The 25,279-nt window shown below is 40.4% G+C and overlaps 1 protein-coding gene and 2 non-coding genes across 3 annotated transcripts in view; 1 reads left to right on the top strand and 2 right to left on the bottom strand.

Moving 5' to 3' along the window:
• Window positions 1-21,205, bottom strand: part of LOC144219524 (zinc finger protein 37A-like) — a 93,589-nt gene extending 72,384 nt beyond the window's left edge. The window contains exons 1-2 of the mRNA XM_077749545.1: window positions 21,110-21,205; window positions 1,887-1,997 (exon numbers count right to left, since the gene is read on the bottom strand). Of these exons, the coding sequence (XP_077605671.1) occupies window positions 1,887-1,944 (58 nt within the window). The 5' untranslated portion in view covers window positions 1,945-1,997; window positions 21,110-21,205. The remainder of the gene's footprint in view (window positions 1-1,886; window positions 1,998-21,109) is intronic.
• On the bottom strand, window positions 13,061-13,142 carry TRNAG-UCC (transfer RNA glycine (anticodon UCC)). Its single transcript has one exon. It is a non-coding gene; the product is annotated as a tRNA-Gly (tRNA).
• On the top strand, window positions 19,916-20,020 carry LOC144219565 (U6 spliceosomal RNA). Its single transcript, XR_013331455.1, has one exon. It is a non-coding gene; the product is annotated as a U6 spliceosomal RNA (small nuclear RNA).
• Window positions 21,206-25,279: the final 4,074 nt, after the last annotated feature.

Raw genomic sequence — 25,279 nt, 5'->3', positions numbered from 1 at the left:
ACTTGTGGTGATGGTCACTTGTGATGGACACCTGTGAGAGCAGTGCAGCATCTGTAAACTGTGAAGAATGAAGGAAGTGACAGCCATTTAGCAAGAGTGGTATCAAAACAAAGACAGGAGGGGCGCCTGGGTGGCTCAGTCGGTTAAGTGTCCAACTTCGGCTCAGGTCATGATCTCACAGTTCGTGGGTTCAAGCCCCGCATTGGTGTCTGTGCTGACGGCTAGCTCAGAGCCTGGAGCCTGCTTTGGATTCTGTGTCTCCCTCTCTCTCTGACCCTCCCCTGCTCACACTGTCTCTCTCTCAGCAATAAATAAAACATTAAAAAAAAAAAACAAAGACAGAAAACTTCACTTAAAATGGAGTCAGGAAGCCCTGAATGGAGAGCTTTCACACCCGCCAGCAGGACCAGCCAGAAACAAGGTTAAGAATCACATTCTTAATCCTTCTGTAAGGACACAGAATCCTGTGTGCTTACTTTGCACACAGGAATTCAATTGTCTCCTTTTAAGAAAAAGAAGGAAGATCCCTCCCTGGCCCAACAAACAGGTACTGCTTGCAGCCAGTAAGTGCCACAACCGCAAACTCTTGTTCTTCTCCAATATACTTTTATTCCAAACCCTCCCCAATTTCCTCCCAAAACTTAGTGAAAGCTTACCTTCCCTTTGTCTCTTTGGACTTGGCCTGTGGTTTGCCATAGTTTGCTTGTCCCCCACTGCAATTCCTCTGCTGTTCCAAATAAACTCAATTTACTGGTAAAATAACTGGCTACTTTTAAGTTTTGACAACAGGACAGAATTTCTACCCTCTGGGGGCGCCTGGGTAGCTCAGTCGGTGAAGCGTCCAACTTCGGCTCAGGTCACGATCTCACGGTCCGTGAGTTAGAGCCCCGTGTCGGGCTCTGTGCTGACAGCTCAGAGCCTGGAGCCTGCTTCAGATTCTGTGTCTCCCTCTCTCTCTGACTCTCCCTTGTTCACGCTCTCTCTCTCAGAAATAAATAAATAAATAAAACATTAAAAAAAAAAAAGAATTTCTACCCTATGGCTGGTTACCCCTTGTCCCCAGATCTCACCCTCACAAGCTCTCCACAAGTTCCTGGACAACATATTTCTGGGCCACCCCAGCTCCCTCTTCTCAAAGGTGGCCCAAATCCCCCATCATCACACAGTGCGATGGCTTCTGGATGTGGCAACATCTCCCAATCTGAGCAGGGGGGATCAAGAACTACTTCGGACAGCACTTCTCACAGCCCTGTTTTTTGTCTCTGCTCTGAAGGTCTAGCAAGGAGGATAAGAACAGGGATGCTCTCTTCCAGGTAAAATCCCTGTTCCTGGAGACCTCAATTCCAACATCACAAGAGCTGCTTTGTTCTAAAATAAACTTATTTCCCAAGATCTGGGACTTGGGTCAGGGAAACAAATTCACTTTAGGGCTACAAACCTGACTCTTGGAATTCACTGTAATTTCGGACTTGGAACAGACAACCTGCTACTGCAGGTTGAAGCCTCTATCGGAACCAAGGATTCTGATGAGGCACCAGAAATTCCAGAGTACATATGACAATACTCTAAGTCCATTCATATTCTATCCCTGGGTGTCCAGGGACAGGTTACTCTGCTAGATGCTGTGAAGGATGTATTGCTGGTTTTAGGCAGGTGTGATATTTAAAGAAAGTCTGAGGTTTAGAGCACACCTGCCCTTATTTCCGAGCTTCCTCACAGCTAGCTGGTGACCTGAGCACGACTCTGCCAACCAGGGCCTCGTTTGCATCCTTTTCTCTTTTAAATGTGGATAGTTATGCCGACCTCATAAAATGGTTGTGAAGTTTACATAAGTCGCCCGGTGAATAAAACTGGGTCTTCTGAATATAACAGCAGTTGCCACTTACCGAGTTGGCTATTTGCTTTACAGGTAATAACTTCTCTAACTCGCAGAACAACAAACATTATTTTCAGAAGAGAAATCGTACTCTTCCTCTGGTTTCTTCGGTCGCCCCTGCCTAAAAGGTAAACAAAACAAAACAAAAAACAAAAAACAACTGGAATTACCCCCAGTCTTTCTAGCTTCAGAAATCGAGTTCTCACCGCATAAAGCTCTCCTGCGCTTTCTGGCTTACGGTGGGAATTATAAGAGTTTTCCCTTCCCGCCGCCGCCATGGGCTTTTCTCGAACAGAGGGTCTCTGCATACCCTAGGCCTCACCAAACACCTGCTTCTGGCAGGACTCAGCCGTACTTGTGCCCCAGGTGCCCAACGGGCTAGGGGTCCCCCAGAGGTCTGTGATGGCTCAAGCATTGAGAGTCCGGCCTAGGGGATTCCCGGGGCTTCTCTATTCCTTTCTCCCCAGCCATAAGCCCACTCCTCCATGGTGGTCCCACAGCCGCCCTGATTTCGCATCAACCTCATGCTCTCACTTGAGGTTCAAACCCCGGAAAGCGCGCAGAACGAGCTGCCCGCCAGACGCTTTCCACCTGACCAACAATACAGCACAGAGTACAGATGCAAAGAGGTGGGGTAAGGTAAGTACATGCGCAGATGAAGCCCAGGCCGGTTCCCAGGATGCTGCGCGGCGAGCCAGATCCATATCAGACTAATTTCCCGTAATGCTCCGCTTCCGCGCCTTGAAGTCACCTGGCAGGATGTCCTCTTTATGAACAGTTGAAAGATGTGGCCTTGACTATCTCTCCTACCCACGTTTTCTCAGAATCTCCAAACGTTAGGGCTTAAACTTGAAGTTTACCGCCAAATAGAATAACGTAGTCCTCGATCAAATCCCAATTGAACAAACAGCTGCCAAAAGCACTGGAGAATGTTGAGGAAATTTGAATAGGCACTGGGTTGCTCTTAAGTGTAAAAATAAGTGAGATCACATAGAAAAATGAACTGTCTCAAAAATAAACATTAAAAAAATTTTTAATCAAAATAAAATAAAATTCAAAATTGCCAAGAGAATTTAGATTCATAGAGATAGTTCTTGGGAATAAGGCTGTGAAATGGAAATAGATTAATTTAAAATGATGCACAGCAGTACTAACTTTAAAAGATATTCTCTGTAACCACAAACTCTAATTAGGCTCCTTTAAACCTCCTTCTCAACTAGGCCTATCAACTTTGGCTTATAAATACTTGAACAAAATTCTAAGTCTCTAACAGCTCAAGGTCACATACTTAGGATGACCCTAAGAATATCTTTATAGGGCCTTCCTGAAAAACTCACGGCTGCCAAAAGAATTTGTTCCAGCCAACACCTGAAGGACCCCTGTCTCTTAATCTCTGTAGAAGGCTAAGTGCCTAATTTCAACAAGTGCCAGGTGGATTTCAAATGGACCAATTCTCCCTTCCTGCTTTTTGTAATTTTTCACTTCCTTCATTCTACTGGACTTGCTCCCTTTCTCTTTCCTCATTCTCCCTTTAAAACTCCCAGTCACCTCTGTACAAGTTGAAGTTGAGTTCAGTTCAACTGGAATCTATTTCCTGTCACAACTGGATATTACCAGTTTACCAACTAAAACTCTGTTGTTACCACTAGCTTTATCTTTAACATATAAAAGAATGGTGTCTATAATCTGCAGGGCTCACTCAGGAAAGAAAGAAAAAAAAGCAAATAAACTTATCAAAATTACATAATACATACAAATATACACAACCCAAAATAAGAATATGGGTTATTCTTATTCAGAGAGGAATCCCAAATATTTTTAAGCTTGTTTTTTCTCTTCATCATTTCTTCCCACTTTTTAACCTAAAGGAAATATTCCAAACATCATTAGGACAAAAATAAACAATATAATGATCAGAGAAGTATTGAAAGACCTAACAATGTCTCCCACACATTAATACCTTTGCTATTGGTAAAACATTGAACAATTTTCTTGCAACAATACAGGTCCAAGAAAAGAAGTAATAAGAAGGAAGCACATTTTTGGGCTGGCTTTCAGAACAGTGGGCCAGAGAACCTTCGACCACCTCCTTAGGACAGCAAGGAGACCAAAGTAGGGCCATACCCATAATACCCACATAAAACAAATAACTTCTAACATGTAAATGTTTCTAGGAAATTATGAAATTATTCAAGAAAAAATGTTTAATAAATATAGACATATAAATATAAAGCCCTCAGCACCTTGCCTAGAAAGTGCCTGGCCCCACCCTCATCTCACCTCTGAGATTCCCAACTCAGACCCAGGACATGTTCTGCCACTCCCCTCTTCCCAGTCAGTGCTGTGGATGTAGGTGAGAGGGCTTTTTGGGAGAGGAGCCCAGGAAAGGGGTAAGCGACCTGCCCTGGGCTCCCTTGGCAATCTTCCCAACTGGCTGCCTCTATAGGATCTGGGACTCAAAAGCCAAAAGATAGGTGGCAATGAGCTCACACTTACTGATCATCTGCTATGTGTCATAAAGAATTCTAGACACTCGGTGTTTGCGTTCCATTTCATCTTCTCAACAACCATCTAAGATGGGTATCAACCTCAGATGATCCCCATCAGGAAAGAGACCTTTGGAAGAAGGGAGTGGGGTGATTCTCAGACGTGAAGCTGGTCTATTACAAATCTGTCCCTCCCAACTGGGGGAGGTCTGTTCTCAAGCCCCACTGTGTCTGTTTTCTTTTCACTCAAAGCAGGCTTACCCAAAGGGGCTGGGCTTTCATTTTACTGACATGGGAGCCCTGAGCTAAGGCCAGTAGTATGAGAGTATCATGGTAGTCAAAGGAATGCCCATAGAGAAAAACAGAGAAATGCTAATTATATGGAAACACAAAACCTCTCATTTCTGGCAGGGAAAAAGAAGCATCCTGAAAGAAGCATCCTGATAGGAGTTCAATACTTCTAAATTTAGACATTCGCTGAAGGACTCAAACTTAAAGTCTACTGAGCTCAAGCCCAAATTATATGCAGTTCCATTTCCAGAGGACCTGTAGTACACTGGGATCTGGGGGCAGGGCTCCTGTTTTGTTGCCATTGCTGCTGAGTTTGTTACTGGGATTATCAGGGTTCACAATAAGAAAACATCACATACTGGGTCTTAAGTGAATAGAAGGGATCATGAGAGATGAAATGAGAGATGAGAAGGTTTGGGGGTTTCTGGCCAGACAGTAGGGGTTACAATAAACTATCTCACCAAGATAGAGAGTTCAGCCACAACCCTTTCTATGCTTGTAGGTGAGCAACAGGCGATGCAAGTGGGAACTAGTGAGAGGTGCCAGGGCCAACCTTTCCCTCCATCTCCTGTCTCAGGTGGTGCCAGGAGAGTAGTTTGGGAAGGGTTTGTCCTCTTCCACTTTGGGAAACATAGCAGGAGCTGAAAGGAACAAGGGGTTACAACTTTTTCATTTTCATCCAGAAAATTGAACTAGGGATAAGAAGGTTTCACTCTTGTCCAAGGTCCAACACCAACTTACTGTGTAACTTCAGCAAAGTCACTCCACATCTTTGGACTCCTATTCTTCCTCTGTGAATCAGAGATAAAGCACCCTTCACAGAATGGTGAAGGGAACCAGTTGAGAATCGGACTGACAGGAATCTGTCCCATATAGGGATGTGTACATGAGGGTGCCTTGTGCTAAACTCTACCTTCCCCAGACTCTCCCCCTCTCACTGTCTCTCCTGTCTCTCATTTCCCTTCTCTTGTCTCTTAGACAGAATGGTCTCTGGCTTCTTCCTGCAGATGCTGGAAAAAGAAAAAGGGAGGGAGTTACACATTCCCCATTCCTTGGTCCCATTTAGCTTTCAGGGGGAAGTGAAAGTGTCTAAGCACCTTTAAAATCTACTTTCTCAGAGATTTAGAGTATAATGACAGTCTGTCTTCAAGTTACTGTCTTTGATTTTTTTGTTTTTACTCTAAAGGACTTTATGCCTCTACCAAGGAATGAGACACTTCTGCTGTGACTAAAATGTCCTCAACAGATGAATACTTTGTAGGGAATAAGAAACCTAAACATAGGGGCACCTGGGTGGCTCAGTCGGTTAAGCATCCGACTTCGGCTCAGGTCATGATCTCATGGTTCGTGGGTTCGAGCCCCGCATCGGGCTCTGTGCTGCCAGCTAGCTCAGAGCCTGGAGCTTGTTTCAGATTCTGTGTCTCCCTCTCTCTCTGACCCTCCCCTGCTCACACTGTCTCTCTCTCTCTCTCAGAAATAAAGAAAACATTAAAAAAAAAAAGCCTAAACATAAACCTGGGGTACCTGTGTGGCTCATTTGGTTGAGCATCTGACTCAATTTTAGCTCAGATCGTGATCCCAGAGTCTTGGGATCAAGCCCCAAGTCGGGTGTGCTGAGTGTGGAGTCCATTTGGGTCTGGGNAAAAAAAAAAAAATAGGGGCGTCTGTGTGGCTCAGTCAATTAAGCTTCCGACTTCAGCTCAGGTCATGATCTCCCCGTTCATAAGTTTGAGCCCTGTGTCCGGCTCTGTGCTGACAGCTCAGAGCCTAGAGCCTGCTTCATTTTCTGTATCTCCCTCTTTCTCTGCCCCTCCCTCGCTCACATTCTGTCTCTCTCTCAAAAATAAAATTTTTTAAAATTAAAAATAAAAATAATAATTTTAAAAAGGAAACCAAAACATAAACATGTTTGCCTCACTTTCCTCTTAAAAAGGAGCTTGTGGGAAGGTGCAAAGCTGTGATATTGGCCATTCCAAGATGGGAGAGCAACAAAAAAAATCAAAACCTTAAATTCTTATTAAACTCTCTTATCTCTGGAATTTTCTTCCACTGAAATCATGGACCAGGCTGAGTTTATTCTGAAGCTGACTGCAGAACTTGGTGACGGAAAGGGAACTGTGTAATGTACCTATCTGGAGGACTTCTGTAGATAGACATATGCGGCTACCGCCTTTGAACAGAGGTCAGTATCTCACTTTAACTGTAGGCAAGTTCTAGGCATTTAAGTGTTTCATTGAGAACCCACTCATATCCCTACTTCTCTGTCAGTGGGATCTCCCAAGGCATCTTTCAGGATACAAGGGACGCATATACACCATATTCCCTATGTGATAGACCATTATAAAGATGCACAGGGATATGAAGAGTTATGAGAAATTCTCTCATCTGCCTATCTATGATTGTAAAATCTAGGCCTTTTATAAAACAGGGGCACCTGGGTGGCTCAAACGGTTAAATGTCCTACTTTGGCTCAGGTCAAAAGTAGAGGACCATTCATGGGTTGGAGGCCTGCCTTGGGCCTCTGTGCTGAAAGCTTGGAGCCTGGAACCTGCTTCAGATTCTGTGTCTCTTTCTCAGCACTTTGCTCTCTCTGTGTCTCTCTCAAAAATAAAAAAACATTTAAAAATTTTTTGAAAACAGATAATTATTTGAGACATAGCTTGATCCTCAGTAACAAAATTTCTGTACAAACACTTAGCATTTCTATTTCCCAAGAACTATAACAAATGTGGTTAGACCATTCAAGAAACAATTGTTCCACATGGTATCTCTGCCTTCAAAAAATAAGCACTGGTTGAATGCAATTTCATTACCTCACTGACTCCCAGTCAAGGAACTAACTGCCTGTGGGAGGTGCCATAAATACTACACGTGAATATATTTAAATTTCCAATACATAGAGAACAACAACCTAACATTATAGGTTTTAAAATCAATTCCGCTATAGTCAGAAAACACTGTCTAATCTTTCAATCTTTAGAATTTGTTTTTAATTTCTTTATGGCCCAAAATAAGGTCTGTCTTTGTAAGTTTTTGCATATATTTGAAAAGAATGTGCAGTCTGAAGTTGTTGGGTATAGTTTTCTACAAATATCTACCTATAGTTTCTATATCCTTTCTAGATTTACCTTGCTACTTTTTTCGATTGGTTACTGAGAAAAGAGTGTCAAATTCCCAAAGAAGACTGTGTCTTTATTTCTCTTTTTAGTCTCGGTTTTTGCACTGCATATTTTGAAGTTTTCCTAGTAGGTACGTATATACATATTTATGATTATGTCTTCCTGATAATTTGATGCTTTTTCACATGAATTATCTTTTTATCTCTGGGAATACCCATGGTATTGAGTCCTACTTTAGTAAGCCATATCAAGTTTCTTATGCTTGATGTTTACAGAGTATGCTCTATCACTATTCACATTTTTATTTTCAATCAACCTGTGTCTTTGCAGTTAAAATACCTCTCTTAGGCAAAATATAATTGGATCTTGCTTTTTAACCTAGCCTGAGAATCTCCATTTTTTAGTTGGAATGTTAAGTCTATTTACTATAATAACTGATATGGGTGAGCGTAAGTCTACAGCCTTGGGGTTTTCTCTCCCTTCAGCACTTAAAGAAGTCATTCTATCATAATGGTCTTTTTGAAGTCATTCATATTTTAATTCTAATAAGAAGTCTGCCATTTCTATGGATGTACATTATGGACAATGTATTTTTATTTCCTCTGTATTCTTTTTTTTTTTTTTTAAGATTTTATTTTTAGGGGTGCCTGGGTTGTTCAGTCTGTAAAGCATCAGACTTCAGCTCAGGTCATGATCTCATGATTAGTGAGCTCATGCCCCGCATCAGGCTCTGCACTAATAGCTCAGAGCCTGGAGCCTGCTTCAGATACTGCGTCTCCCTCTCTCTCTCTGCCTCTCCCCTGTTTGTGCATTCTCTCTTGCTCAGGCTCTCTCTCTCAAAAATAAATAAATAAACATTTTTTAAAAAAGATTTTATTTTGGGGCGTCTGGGTAGCTCAGTCAGTTAAGAGTCCAACTTCAGCTCAGGTCATGATGGCCATTCGTGGGTTCCAGCCCCAAGATGGGCTCTGTGCTGACATCTCGGAGCCTGGAGCCCACTTCAGATTCTATGTCTCCCTAGTTCTCTGCTCCTCCCTTGCTCACGCTCTGTCTCTCTGCCTCTCAAAAATAAATAAACATTAAAAAAAAATTTTTAAGATTTTATTTTTAAGTAAACTCTACACTCATTGTGGGATTTGAACTCACAACCCTGAGATCAAGAGTCACATGCTTTACGGACTGAGCCAGCCATATACCCCTGCTCTGTATTCTTTTAACATTGTCTCTTCATATTTCATTTCAAGAGATTTTCTATGATGTACCTAGGTGTAATGTTATTCATATTTCTCTAGCTTATGTGTTTGGCCTATGATATGATGTTTTTCACCAATCTTAAAAATTGTCAGCTATTATTTCTTCAGTACGTATTATGCCATTCTCCCTTCTTTCTCCCTTTGTGTTTCCAATTACATGTTAGATCACTTGCTACTTTCTCACATATCACTGAGGCTCTCAATCTATTTCTACCTTTAATCTTCAGTTTGGATAATTTCTATTGATATTTTTTCAATTTATGAACTTTTTCTATATTCACCAATAATTATCAAGCCCATCCAGTGATATTTTTCATTTCACATATTCAACTTTTCAGTTCTAGAATTCCTTTTTCTTTTTTCTAATTTTCATATATGTCTCTGCTTATGTTCTCCATCTGTTCACTCATTATGTCCATATCTAAGTCTTTAAATATATGAAAATAGTTGCTACAAAATACGTAGGGGCTAATTTCAGGATCTAAATCATCTTGGGTCTTTTCTATTAGCATTTTTTCTCTTGGATTTGGATCAATTATCCAGCTTCATGTCTCCAGTAATTAATGATTAGATGATGGACATTATGGATGATATATTGTAGAGATTCTGTTTTATATTTGTAGATCTTGAATTTCAGTCAGGCAGATAGTTGAGTTACTGGTGGATCCTTTTGACATGTAAGGCTTTGTTTTAATCTTTGATAGGATGTGTCTATTATAATATTTAACTTAATTCTAGGACATGGTCTTTAAGGTGTAGTCTTATCTCTAAGGACTGACTTTTATATGGTTTCACTGAAACACCAAGGTCCTATCTAGGTTTCTCTACTACAGCTGGCCAGAAGTGCTTACATCTTCCAACAGTGTCTAACAGCTGATATTCGAATTTAGCTCTCAGTCTCACAACAAACACCATACAGTAAAGTATCATGGAAACTTAGCCTGCATCCATTGAACCCTGCTATTGGCCAAGGACCCATTTTGAATTAAAACCAGACCTCTGCCACTCCTCTCTCCCCCTACAATATATGTGTGCATACATGTATGTATGCACACGCATACACACACACACACACACACACACACACACACACACACACACAAACTGGAACTTCCTTGTTTTAAGAAACTTGTCCTACAGGGGCGCCTGGGTGGCTTAGTCGGTTAAGCGTCCGACTTTCGCTTAGGTCATGATCTCGCAGTTCGTGAGTTCAAGCCCTGCGTCGGGCTCTGTGCTGACTACCAGCTCAGAGCCTGGAGCCTGTTTCAGAGTCTGTATCTCCCTCTCTCTCTGACCCTCCCCTGCTCACGCTGTCTCTCTCTCTCCTAGAAATAAATAAAAATATTAAAAAAATTAAAAAAAAAAAAGAAACTTGTCCTACAAACTCCAGTTACTTCTTTAGTCCAGGAGGACCACTACCCCACTTGAGCTCCAACTCTTTGTGTAAAACAGAAAAGTATCTTGTGAACCAAAGGGCTAAGGGATCGAGGGTCTAAAAATGTGCATTTCTGTTCTCTCAAGTATCCCTGGCCTGAAATGCCTATTTTACAATGCTTGAAAATAGTTGCCTCCTATTATGTCAATTTTTATACTTGTTTTTGGTGATGGCCGGATTGATACAAGTAACTCTATCATTAACAGAGCTGAAGTCTTGGCTATTGCATTTTTAAAAATTGTGATAAAATATATATAACATAGGGGCACATGGCTGGCTTGGTCTGTGGAGCATGAGACTCTTGATCTCTAGGTTGTGAGTCTGAGCCCCACAATGGGTGTAGAGATTACTTTAAAAATGCATTTAGTGGCGCCTGAGTGGCTCAGTCAGTTAAGCTTCCAACTCTTGATTTGGGCTCAGGTCATGATCTCATGGTTTGTGAGTTCAAGCCCTGTGTCAGGCTCTGTGCTGACAGTATGGAGTCTGCTTAGGATTCTCTGTTTCCTTCTCTTTGCCCTTCCCCTGCTCAAGATCTCTCTCTGTCTCAAAAATAAATAAGTAAAGATGTTTAAAAAATGGATTTAAAATATACATAATACAGGGGCGCCTAGATGGCTCAGTCAGTTGAGTGTCTGATTTCGGCTCAGGCCATGACCTCACAGTTTGTGGGTTTGAGCCCTGCATCAGGCTCTGTGCTGACAGCTCGGTGCCTGGAGCCTACCTTTGATTCTATGTCTCCCTCTTTCTCTCTCTCCCTCCCTGTTCGTGCTCTCACTCTAAAATAAATAATCATTAAAAAAATGTTTTAAATATACATAAAAGTTACCACTTTAACCATTTTAGGCATACAGTTCAGTGACATTAAGTACATTCATATTGTTGTATATCCGTCACCACTATCCATCTCTAGAACTTTTTAAATATCCCAAACTGAAACACTGTACCTATGAAACAATGATATCTCATTTCCCTTTTCCCTAACCCCTGGAAACCACTATTCTGCCTTCTGTCTTTATGAATTTGACTACTCTAAATACCTCATATAGGTGGGACCATACAGTATTTGCCCATCTTTTTAGGCTTATTTCATATAGCATAATGACTTCAAGACTTATCCACAGGTGGCATGTCACAATTTCCCTCCTTTTTAAGGCTTAATAATATTCCATTGTATGTACATACATTTTGTCCACTCATCTGTTAATGGGCACTTGAATTGTTTCAACCTTTTAGCTATTGGAATAATACTGCTATAAACATGGGTGTACAAAGACCTGTTCAAGTCCCTGATTTTGATTATTTTGTGCATATGCCCAGAAATAGAATTGCTGTATTGAATGGTAATTTCATGTTAAATTTTCTGAGGAACTTCGACATTCTTATCCCTGGGGGCTTCATCATTTTCCATTCCCATCAGCAATACACAAAGGTTCCAATTTCTTCACATTGTCACAGGTATTTATGTTTTTCTTTATAGTAACTATCCTAATGGGTATGAAGTGGCATCTCTTTGTGGGTTTGATTTGCATTTTCCTAATTACTAGTGATTTTGAGCATCCTTTCATGCGCCTGTTAGCTATTTGTATATCTTCTTTGGAGAAATGTCTATTCAAGTCCCTTATCATTTTGAATTGGTTGTTTGCTTTTTGTTGTTGCTGTTTTTGAGTTTTAGGAATTTTTTATATATTCTGGATATTAATTCCTTATAAGATATGTGATTTGCAAGTATGTTCTCTCATTCTTTGGGTTGCCTTTACTTTATTGATAGTATCCTTTAATACACAAAATTTTAAGATTTTCATGAACTCCAATTAGTCTACTTTTCTTTTCTGCCTGTGATTTCCATGCCATATCTAAGAAATCATTGCCAAATCCAATGTTATGAAGATTTCCCTCTATAAATCTAAGAGATCTATAGTTATTTTGAGTTAAATTTTGTATATTAGGGGAATAGGTGTTAATAAAGGGTCCAACTTCATTCTTTTGGATGTGGATATCCAATTTTCCCAGCACTATTTGTTGACTGCCATTTCCCACTGAATGATCTTTGACACTTTTATTGAAAGTCATTTATTTCAGGGATTTCTGTTCTATTCTATTAGTCAACATGTCTGTCTTTATACCAGCACCATACTATTTGGTTACTATAGCTTTGTAGTAAACTTAAAAATCTGGAAGCATGAGTCCTCTAACTTTGTTCTTCTTTTCATGATTGTTTTGGCTATTCAGGGTCCCTTGGGATTCCATATGAATTTTAGATTTTTCAATGTATGCAAAAAAAACCCCAAAAAAGTCATTGGGCTTTTCACAGGGATTGCACTGAATCTAGATCTCTTTGCATACTATTAACATCTTAACATCTTCCAATCCATCAAAAGGGGAGGTCTTTCTATTTGTGCCTTTCAGCAATGTTTTGTAGTTTTCAGTGTATGAATCTCTCATTTCCTTGGTTAAGTTTATAACTAAGTATATTTTTCTTCTTTTTTTAAAAAATTTATTTCTAGGAGAGAGAGAGACAGCATGAGCAGGGGAGGGTCAGAGAGAGAGGGAGTCACAGACTCTGAAACAGGCTCCAGGCTCTGAGCTGGCAGTCAGCACAGAGCCCAATGTGGGGCTTGAACCCACGATGAGATCACGACCTAAGCGGAAGTCAGACGCTTAAACCAACTAAGCCACCCAGGCGTCCCAGTATATTTTTCTTTTTGATGCTAGATAATTGTAATTATTTTCTTAATTTCATTTTCAGAATATTTTCTTGTAAGTGTATAAAAATGCAATTGATGTTTGTGTGTTGATACTGTACTTTGCTATTTTACTAAAATCTTTTATTATCACTAATCATTTTTTGTGTGCAGATTCTTTAGGATATTTTATACATAGTACCATATTATCAGAGAGTATAGTTTTACTTCTTCCTTTCCAATTTTAATGCCCTTTATTTCTCTTTCTTGCCTAATTGTACTGACTAGAATCTCCACTAGTGTTGAGTAACAGTGGCAAAAGCAGGCATCCTTGTCTTGTTCCTGATCTTGGTGGAAAGTTTTCAGCCTTTGACTATTGAGTACTATTATGTACATTAGTACAGAAATGCTCTTTATCATGTTGAGGAAGTTTCCTTTTATTCTTAGTTTGCTGAGGTTTTGTTTTGTTTTGTTTTGTTTTTTTATCATGGAAGGGCAATGAATTGTGTCAAATGATTTTTGTGTCAATTGAAATGATCAGGTGATTTCTTACCTTCGTTCTATTAATGTGGTATATGACATCAATCAATTTTCTTTTGCTGAACTACGCCTGCATTCCTGGGATAAATTCTACTTGGTCATGGTGCATAATCTTCTTAATATGTGGTTAGATTTAGATTGCTGGTGTGGTTTTGAGGATTTTATATCTGTACTCATAGGACATATTAGACTATATTTTTCTTTTCTTGAAGTGTCTTTGTCTAGCTTTTTTATTGGGGAAGGCTGGGCTTCTAGAATGAATTATGGAATATTACATCTTCTTTTATTTTGGTAATTTGTAAAGGATTTGTGTTACTTCTTCCTTAAATGTTGGGTGCAATTCTCCAGGGAAGGCCTCTGGTCCTGAACTTTTGTTTGTTGGAAGATTTTTGATTCATTCTCTTTACTTGTTATGGAATCGTTCAGATTTTTTATTTCTTCTTGGTTCAGTTTTGGCAATTTGTGTATTTTTAGAAATGTGTCTATTTCACCTAGTTTTGTCTAATTTGTTGGTGTACATTTATTCATAGTATTCTTTTTTTTTTTTTTTTCTTGGAGAGAGAAAGAGAATGAGCAGGGGAGGGTCAGAGAGAGAGGGAGTCACAGACTGAAACAGGCTCCAGGCTCTGAGCTGGCAGTCAGCACAGAGCCCGACGCGGGGCTCAAACCCACGAACCGTGAGATCATGACCTAAGTGAAAGTCGGACTCTTAACCGACTAAGCCACCCAGGCGCCCCCATAGTATTCTCTTATAATTCTTTTTATTTCTGTCAGTTTTGTAGTGATGTTCTCACATCCATTTTGAAATTTGATGATTTGCATCCTTTTTTCTTTGCCTAGGTAAAGTTTGTCAATTTTGTTGAACTTTTCAAAGAACCAATTTTTTATTTCATTGATTCTTATGGTTTTTCTTTGCTTCTCTTTGATGTTACTTAAGATGTAAAGTTAGATTATTGATTTTTTTTAATTTTTAAGTAGGCATTTATAACTATAAATTTTCTGTTGCATACTGCTTTGGCTACATCTCATCAGTTTTAGTATGTTGTATTTTGTTTTCATCTTAAAATATTTTCTGATTTTCCTTGTGATTTCCTCTTGGACCCAATGGTTGTTTATAAGTGTGTTGTTTTATTCTTGCTATTTAATTTCCAGAGTCCTTAGATAGCTGCTATATATATTCTGTTGAGAACGTATAGTTGCATTCAGTGGGAGACACAACATAGTATGTGCTATTCTATCTTCTTTGGAATTGGAACCTTCTTTTTCTGTTTAGCAATTTACTATAATTACTACATGAGTGAGCTTAAGTCTACCACCTTGGTATCTTGTTTTTTCTTTCAGCAGTTAAGTCATTCCCCCATAATGATCTTTTTTTTTCCCCCCATAATGATCTTTTGACATCATTCTGGCCTCAACTGTTTCTGATGAGAATTCTTGTATCATTTGTACAGTTGTTCCCCACTAGAAATTCTTCTGTATTCCCTAAGAGACTATAAGTATATGAGCCAAAATCCAAGCAGCAGGAGGAATACAGGATACTGAGTGACATCATGAAACAGAAAACCATGGTGCTGAAGAAAAAATAATAGTTAACTGAGGGGAGAAGAGGCCCCTTTCTGAAGACATGGGACTGGAGTTGAATTTTAAGGATGAGGCAGGTAGATACCAGGAAGTAACAGACAAGGAAACTGATTGAGAAGGATGAACTAAGGAGTTTGTGTGAAGTTGTTCTGAAAGATACAGAACCCATGAGGAGGGACTCACAATTTCTCCCTCAATCCATCAGGGGTGAGATCCCCACCATGAGGCTTTCAGGGACAGAGCTTATACATTAAGATTTATAACACAAGAAAACTCAAGTAGAAATTTGAACCCTAGGATCCTATACCCAGAGCCTTGTCAACCTTGCCTTCCTCCTTCATATTCTCTACCTCTAATCCCTCCTTCCCTAAAGTTTCACAGGAACTCTTGAAACTGGTTTCTCGGTAAACTCAAAAGAAGTATCCTTTTAGATACTCCAGTGAACCCATCTGGAATCCCTGTTGTGACTCTGAAGCTCCAAAATCTGGCACCAGATGGTAGATTTCAGAACAGTTTGCCTCTGAATCAGTGCTCCTTTGGGTCCTCCTCAGACTTTCAGGGAATGTGGCAACAGTGAGAAGTGCCCCCACAGACCCATTGCCTTTACATTCCTGGGACCTGCACCTGGCCTGAAAGAGTACTTCAGGGAGGTTTAAACAAATTGGGAGTCATTACAGCAACAATCTACCACATCCAGTATTAATCAGCAGTCTTGAGGCCTGCTGAAGATCATCTCTCTTCCTTCAGGGCTACTAAGGAAGATCCTTCTTCCTATGATCAGTGTGGTATAAGAATATGAGCCATTCTGCAACCATGAGGAGAGAACTTGTGGAGTGGGGCTAGGGTGGAATGGGGCTAGGCATTAAGAGACTAAGAACTAAAACAGCAGATGTGATACTTAATTTTATATGTCAATTTGCCTGGGCACTGTCACCCAAACATGTGTTCAAACATTATCCTAAATATTTCTGTGGGAATATTTTGGGATGAGGTTAACATTTAAACTGGAAGACTGAGGGGCACCTGGGTAGCTCAGTTGAGTAAGCATCCGACTTCAGTTCAGGTCATGATCTCAGTTTATGGGTTTGAGCCCCACTTGGGGCTCTGTGCCGACAGCTCAGAGCCTGGAGATTGCTTCAGATTCTGTATCTCCCTCTCTCTCTGCCCCTCCCCTGCTTGCACTCTGTCTGTCTCTCTCTCAAAAATAAATAAACATTAAAAAAAAATTTAACTGGTAGACTGAGTAAAGCAGATGGCTTTCCAAAAGGTAGTCAGGCCTCATCCAATCAGTGAAGGTCTGAATAAAAAAGACTGACCTTCCCTGATCAAGAGGGAATTCTGCAACATTAGCTTCTTCCTGTGTCATCAGCCTGATAGCCTTCAGACTTGCCTACCACTTTGACTCCTTCCTGGGTATTTAGCATAAAGGCCTTTGAACTTGGACTATAGTGCTGGCTTTTCTCGGAGTCTGCAGATTTTAGACTTGCTGGCTTCCATAAACATGTGAGCCAATTCCTTAAAATAAATACCTATCTATATACATACACATCCTATTGGTTCATTTTGTACCACTCTGCACACACACCCATCTTCAACCGGGTTTCACTTAAAAATGCCTGCACTGGTGGTTCTTCTTTGGAGAACTATCCTTGCTTGGCCAATTAGAATGGCAATGCCTGTGTGTGCAGAGAGTTAAATGTGTCTGTGCCTTTACATCTCATTGGATGGCCCTTAATCAGTGAAAAACATGAATGAGAGAGTAAAAGTCCAGCTCCCATCTTTCTGGTAGAGACAACTCTGATATATAATTTGTACACCAGAACCCCTCTGTGGGATCAGGCTGAAACAGTCCTCTGCAGATATCCCTAAGATTGCATCTTCTTTGGCTTTCACCTTTTCCCTATCTCACTCTCCCCACTTCTTTATCAGTTCCCCTGTAATAAGTCCTATACCCAGTCCCAATGTGATGGCATGTGGGTTTCCCCACACTTCAAACAATTCTGCAACACCAGCTGGGTGTCCTATAATTCAAATAAATTCTGACACTATCTACTCAAGACAGCATCAGATTCCACAGGTTAAGGACTCAGACCCACAAGACTTCTCTCCAGTTCAGATACCAATTGTAAGTCCAGGTTGTTACCTGTGCTTCTGACCAACTGGATATAGACTGGAAGTTCTTACAACCCCCCGCCCCCTGCCCCTCACCGCCTGAACTTCAGATGCCAACTGCAAGTCAAGGTCTTACCTGTACTTCTGACTGACTAGATATAAATCAGAGATTCTCATGACCCTCTTCTCAGGTTCAATTAATTTGTTACAGTGGCTCACAGAATTCAGGAAACCTTTAATCACTAAATTACTAATTTATTACATCATAGGGCGAAGTCTCAAACAAATGAACTTCTGTCCTGAGTTTGGGGCCTGCATGTTGGCATATGGAAGCATTCTGGTTCCCCAACCTGGGAGCTCTCCAAACTTCCTCCTTTTGGGCTTTTATGGAAACTTCATTACATAGTCATGATTGATGCAGTCATTGGTCACTGGTGATTGATTTAACCTCTAGCCTTGCTCCCCTCTGTGAAAATCAGGGGGTGGGACTGAAAGTTCCAACCCTCTATTCATGGTTGGTTCCCCGGGCAACTAGCCCACATCTGCAGGGGGCCCCCATCTTATTAACACAATCTCATTTGTAATGTACAGGGCTTGTTATGGATAACAAGACACCCATTACACCTTTCTGGCTCTGAAGTGATTTAAGGAACTGAGGACAAGAGGACAAAAATTATAACAAAAGATGTTCCCATTTTTCTTACTGCTCAGAAAATACCAAGGGTTTTTGGGGAGCTGTGAGTTGCAAGCCAAGAGCCATAGATGAAAATATATCTTAGATATATTTGATCATCTCAATGATGAAATATATATTTCTTATAAATCACAATACTGCACCCTGGGAACACTTTCTTAAATGATTTTCAAAATAATCCTCAATTCAGAGTCTCTTCTAGGGAATACACACACACACACACACACACACACACACTCACACACAACTTGTTTACTTATGTGTGCAAAAAAATGTGTGGAAAGAAATACACCAAAGTAGCCAAAATTATTACTTCTGTGGGATGGATTGCGAGAGGAAGGGGACAGAGCGAGGACTTACTTTTTCTATTACACATTTATATGTTTTAGTGTCTTTTATTGCAGTGAGCATGAATTAAATCTGAAATGTAAAAATAAATTTAAGATAGGTAACAGTGGTTGGAACATAAACTCCCACTCTCCCAACTATCCACAGGAATGCACCTAAAACAGTTTCTGGCACAGAATAAATGCCAAAAGATGTTCTTCAAAGGGGGAGAAGAAGGGCGGAAATGGTGGGGGAAAGGGAGAGAGGCAAACCATGAGAGACTCTTGAATGCTGACAAAAACTGAGGACTGATGGATGTGGGGGGGAGGGGGGATGGGCATGGAGGAGGGCACTTGTGGGGATGAGCACTGAGTGTTATGTGGAAACTAATTTGAAAATAAACTTTTTGTAAAAAAAAAAAAAAAAAAAAAAGAAGTTCTTCATTTCTTCCAAATGAAGAAAGGAAAAACAAAAAGGATAGTGAATAGACTCTGTCTACAAGCCCTAACTCCAACACTACAGGAGCTTGTGTTCTCCTTTTGTTTTTCCATTTCTTCCTTATTTATTTTTATTTTTAAAATGTTTTTATTTACTTTTGAGAGACAGAGACAGAGCATGAGTGGGGAAGGGACAGAGAGGAAGGGAGACACAGGATCTGAAGCGGGCTCCAGGCTCTGAGGTGTCAGCACAGAGGTGTCAGCACAGAGCCTGACGCAGGGTTTGAACTCACAAACCATGAGATCATAACTTGAGCCAAAGTCACACACAACCCAGGTGCCCCTCCATTGCTTCCTTTTAAAAAATAATTTTTAATATTTATTTTTGAGAGAGAGAGCATGAGTGGGAGAGGGGCAGAAGGAGACACAGAATCTGAAGCAGGCTCCAGGCTCTGAGCTGTCAGCACAGAGCCTGACGCAGGGTTCAAACCCATGAACTGTGAGATCATGACATGAGCTGAAGTCGGATGTTTAACCAACTGAACCACCCAGGCACTCCCATCCATTTCTTCCTTTTTAAAAAAGCTGTACAGAATAACAAAGGACTTTAAAAATGCCATTGTTCTGGTAATATTAAGAACCACACAAGTACAAAATAAGTGCGGCAATTAGGAAACTATTATCCACTTACATAACAGGGTACTGGAGATTTTCGAGGATGAAAAAGAAAGAATGAAGCAGGGGAGTAACCCAAAAGGAAGATAAAACAAGGGGCCTTAGATAAGCTAGGTCCCTAGGCTGAGAAGAACATTTAGCTTAAGGATTCTACGCTGCCATCCTCTCCTTTCTCTTCCAGACCTGGACATTTAATTCAACTGAATAAATTTACTGAAAAGTGATCAGGCCTATGTTGCTTCCTTTTACTATTGTTCTAAGGCTATCACACTTAGTATGGATAAGATTCAGAAAGGAAGACAGGAATAGAGAACGAAAGAGCAAGAAATTGTTAGTATGCCTGTCCCAAAATCTTCCTGGAGAAAATGGTTCCCTAATGACAAGTTCTCCATCAAGATAAGCAAACTAGTGCTCATGTCACCAGCACATATACTAAAACTGGAACAAATCAGAGAATTAGCATGGACTGTGTAAAAGGATGACAAACACATTTGTGAAACATTCCATATTTCTATATTTGAAAGTTGCCAACAGGGTACATCTTCAACGGTCTCATCACAAGAAAAAAATTTTTTTTAACTATAAATGGTGATGGATGTTAACAAGAGTTACTGTGGCAGTCACTGTGCAATACATACAAGTATCTAATCATTATGTTGTGCATCTGAACCTAACAATGTTATATGTCAATTTATCTCAATAAAAATGATAAGTAAACCAAAGACACACAAAAAAGCTTTGAAAATAAAGTTGCTAATGATCACTGCTGTTTCCTGCCTTATACCTGGAATTCCCCAATGAAATGCCTTCTTAAATTAATCTGTTCATCAGCTGTACCTCAAGCTCAATATGTCCTCAAGTGAACTCCCCACACCAGTCCGGAAAACCTTCTCCAGTCCTTTTAGGTTTCTTCCGTCAATGAAGAACCCAAACCCACAGTTTTCTAACAGAATTCTGAGAGTTCAGAATTTGTCTTTGACATCTCTCTTCCCTCCTACATCAATCAGACACATAGTCCTATATATTCTATTTCCCAAAGTATCCGGCGGTAATATTAGAACTACAATACGTACAAAATAAATGTAGCGTCTTTCTATTCCCAGTGTTGCTTCCGGTCACCAACACCTCTTCACGAGATGAAGTTAACCGCCTAAGGGTTCGCTCCGTCTTTTCTAAGCCATTCTGATACACAGCAGTCATCTCTAAAACATACGTCAAGTCACTCTCCAGCTTAAAATTATTCGATGATTTTTATGATAAAGTCCAAACTTCTCAATTCCTTTTTTAAGGCTACAATGATAGCTATGTCCCTTCCCAGCCCTTACTTCACCTCTACACAGTTTAACTGAACTTTCCGTTCTTTGAATTCAGAGAACGTCCTGTCTAAAATACTCTTTCCTTCCTTTATTCTTTTGGCTCTCTCTGATGCACCCTCTGTGTCCCAGCTCCGTTGTCATTTGCACAGCCCTAGTAAGCCGATTTATCACACCAAGAATTCTGCGGTTAGGACGATTTGTGTCTTCTGAGAAAGCAGTCCTGGAAGAGGCCCAAGGAACTCCTGTTGCGGAGAAGTTAAAACGCCGGACATCCTGGCGTGCTCACCTGTCACTACGCAAGCATTTGGGTCCTTCAGATCCACCTTAGGCAGGGACAGGTCACCGTGTTACCGGGAGACTAAACCAGGAGGCCGAAAACTTGGTTCCGGATGAGACCCCGCCTCTTACGCTGCGTCAGGGGAGGAAGGGAGCGGGAGTAGGCAGGCAGTGGGCGGTCCGGGGCGGAGTGCGCCTGCGCAGTGTCGTCCACTGGTAGGGCGTCTGTAGTTTAACCCACTCCTGTTGAAGCGGAAAGTTCCCGGCTGCGACGAGAACATAGCTCACGTGAGTCGGATGCACATAGCTGGAGCGCCCCCTCAGAGCTTCCAGATCCTTTAACTCTACCTGTCGCAGGTTCGAGCCCTTTGCAGCTCGGCCTCTGTTAGGAGACGGATACCTTCCAGGCTGTTAAATTGGTATTTATAAAATGCACTGGAAAGTTTAGAAGAAATTGGGCGTCACTTAAAAAGATTATTTGGGGGTTCTCCTTAGTCAAGCACTAATTGAACATTTGTTACTGTCAGTGAAGCCGGCTAGGAATTATTCCATTCCTAAGAAATTTTATACTTTAGAATTCTAAAGAATTGTGGGAGAGAATTTTATCTGAGCCACAAAGAGCTTCCTCCAAATGAGGACTGGTGAGAATTGCAGCGTTAAATCCAACTCAAAACGATCAGTTTGTAGAAAAGAACTAGTATGAAAATCGTGGGTATACCTAATACATTTTAGTAATAATTTTAACTTCCTCTTTCAGCTACTCATTGATAATCTTGTCAGAAATAGGTGCCACTTACCAGTGTCTTCTGTGTCGCCATCTATGTCAGTTCTAGGAGAAATCAAAGACAATCGTCCCTGCCCTTTGGAAGTCTGCACACTTTTAGGTGTTTTGGAGTCTTTAGGAATCATCAAAACAAAAGTAGTGCATTCCAGGCCTCTCTCCTGAGAGTGGCACTTTGGGATGCACCATGTAGTTCTGGATAAACATTGGCTGATAATTGCCTTGAGTTAGTCATTGTGAAAAAGAACATTATAACAAGTGTTTCGCGTGTGTGAATGTAGCATGAATCTGAGTATGCACTGTTCTAAATAAAGGGTCCCTTGTTCCTAACTTCTCTAGATAATAATTTAAGCTATTATATCAAAGTTTACCTTAGATGAACTTTAGAAAAGGTGAAAGAGTTGATTTTTTTCTAGAGTATGATTCTCCAAGAGCTTTTCTGAAGAGTCTCTGTATCAGAAATTACCAGGAATGCTTGTAAAAAATGCAGAATCTGGGTGCCTCCACCGCAAACCTACTAAGTCATGTTCTCTGATGGCTTAGAGCCCAAGAACTCTGTAAAATGCGCATAGGTACTTGCATTAAAATTTTTTAAAAATATTTTTATTTATTTTTGAGAGCGAGTATGAGCAGAGGAGGAGCAGAGAGAGAGGGTGACACAGAATCTGAAGCAGACTCCAGGCTCTCAGCGGTCAGCACAGAGCCCAATGAGGGGCTCGAACCCAGGAACAGTGAGATCATGACCTGAGCCGAGGTTGGGTGCCACCCAGGTGTCCCAGGTACTTGCATTTTTAACAAGCATCCATTCCATTAAAGAAAGCATCCATACTCTATATCTTGCCCTGTTAGCCTCTGGTTTATTCTTCCCTCTCAAACATTACCTTATTCCACTCTCCTCCATGTCTGCTAAGCTGTAGCCACGTTAGCCCCTTTCAGTTCTTTGCCCTTCACCCCCACCCCAGCTGCAGGACCCTGGCTCTTCCATGTGGACCTTTCTATCTGGAAAGTCACTTTCCATTTTAAACAAAGTAATAAATTTGAGACTCTAGTCTCAAATGCCATACCTTGGAAATCCTTCCCTAATCACCTGATCTGAAGCAAGCTTCCCTTTGCACTGCATTGATTTATTTGTTGGCACTTATCACTATTTGTAATTAGTTACATGTTTGTTTATTTGTGCAGTGCTTTTCTGCCTCATGTAACTCCATGAGGACAAGGATGATGTGTTTTTTGTTCACTCTTGTATATCCACTACATGTCCTTGTAAGGACCAAGGGCAAGTAGCCCCACAATGGGCTACTTTGGCATGAATATTATTTCAAGTAATTGTTAAAAGCAATCAAAACCCAGCAGATTCAGGAGAAGTTTTTTACCTCCCCCTCAGCTGCCTGATTGTAGCAGGAAAAGAGCTATTAATGGTGATTCCTCTTTACTTAAGAAACTTATCTATATTACAGGGCAACCTTTGTACTCCAGACATCTCCTCTCACCTTCCTGCTAGTGGTCTTTCTCTCCTTTGTGTCTTGAGAACCCTACCCTTCTCTTAGCTCATGTAAGTATCATGTTGCCTGACTGTCTTTGGAATTTACATGTATGTGTGGATTCCTCATAGGTATGCTACCAAATCTGATTTTCTTCTGTTAATCTGTCTCATGTCAGTTTGATTGTTAGTCCAGGTAGAAGGACCTTGAAGGGTAAATGAAATTCAACCTCCCAGACATCCCATTGTAACCATGTAATAATATGTCAGTTATGTTTATTGAGTGAGTAAATGAGCAAACACCCAACTTGCTTAAAAGACTTCTGAGATTGCCTGTGATGTACCTGCCTAGTTAGCCATCCATCCTACCTTTTCCAACTCGAATCCTTCTGTCCAGTCAGGCAGTTTTCTTAGAGAGCCTCATGACAAATAATGTTTCTGATGCCAGGAGTGCCCTCATGAACCATGTGCTTATCCATATTTTCCACATGATACAAGTTCAGTTTGTGCCTTCTGAAGGCTTTCCAGCCACTTAAGTTCTCAATGATAATGTCATTCATGGGCCATAGAGTACAAGAGTTTGATTATGTAATTGTTTCTTAGTTGGTCTTGGCTACTCACCAAATATGTATTTGAATATCCTTAATTTCCCAGGTATACTACTGAGCTACCTTGAAGTTATGTACAAAGACATCATCCCTGTTCTCTTGAGTAGTAATTCTTAAACCTGTTCTCTAATAGCAGAGCACCATCAGCTGTTTTACCAGTTGAACAGTAATAATGAGGCCTCAGTTGAATCTCATTTATTTACTCATTCACACTTATAAGCTATGATAACATCAGTGCTCAATGCTCTGTGAAATAAAGGTACTTTATTTCCATTTATCATGCATATAATGAGGAATTTTTATGCAGATCACATCTCAAAAATGGCAGACATAACGTTCAAGAAATCACATTTCCAAGTTTTTCTGTTATTATTATTTTGGGTTGCTGAGAATGATAGCAAGCACAAAGTTTTTATGAAAATATATGGAGGAAAAAACTTGAGATTGAGAATTCCTGACATGAAGTTTCTGTTGATTTCTGCAGATTGATTTACAAACCATTGCTACAGTAAACATAGTTGTCTAAGAAAGAAAAATAGTCAAGGTCACAGGCTTGTTTGTGTGTGTGTGGCAATTTTAATCTTTTTAGAGGTGGCAAAGTATCTGGAATACCACATTATATATCACTCTTGCAGGTGAACCCAGCAGTTTAGATTGAAGAGATGAGATTTTAAATTTCTTCCAAAAAGTGGGAATTCATTTGCTTTATTAATAGTGGTGGTAGAACCTAATAATTTACCAATAAAAAGAATGCTATTTTTGAATGATGGGGAAAATTAAATCATAAGGTTTGTAAGTCTTTACTATGTATAGATTAGAATTTCAGTCCTAATCAGCATAGGCCTCCTATGAAAAGCTAACTTTGATGCAGTTAGATTTGCTTCATTTTGGGATTTCAGGATTGGTGATTTCAATGTTAAATGTGGCTTTTAAGCAGTTTTAGTAAACTGTTCAAGAAGACAGATGGGAAGATGTGGTATCTGTAATCAACCAAGCTTAAGATTGGGCATTAGGATTGTTTTCAGCAGAGAAGTAGTTCAGTTTAAACTTGATACACTGTGGTGTTCATCCCCATCCCCAATCTTCAGGAATGTCAAGGTGTCTAGGGAGGGTTTTCACTGACTGAGATGAAGTCTGCGAGAACCACTAGACACGATGTGTTGCTTCAATCAGCTGGAACAGTGAGAAAGTGGGCAAGACACTGCTCAGTATTAGAATGGCTTTTTTATCAACAGGTGTTGGATAGATAAGCCGAGCAAGTGTCAGGTTTGATGGGCTTTTCATGTCAGCACTATTGAAAAGACTTGTTTG

The sequence above is a fragment of the Crocuta crocuta genome, unplaced genomic scaffold (genome assembly GCF_008692635.1).
Source record: "Crocuta crocuta isolate KB4526 unplaced genomic scaffold, BGI_CrCroc_1.0 scaffold99, whole genome shotgun sequence".
NCBI classification, from domain to species: Eukaryota; Metazoa; Chordata; class Mammalia; order Carnivora; family Hyaenidae; genus Crocuta; species Crocuta crocuta.
Note: the sequence above shows the minus strand (reverse complement) of the source record. Positions and strands in the feature narration are given on the sequence as shown.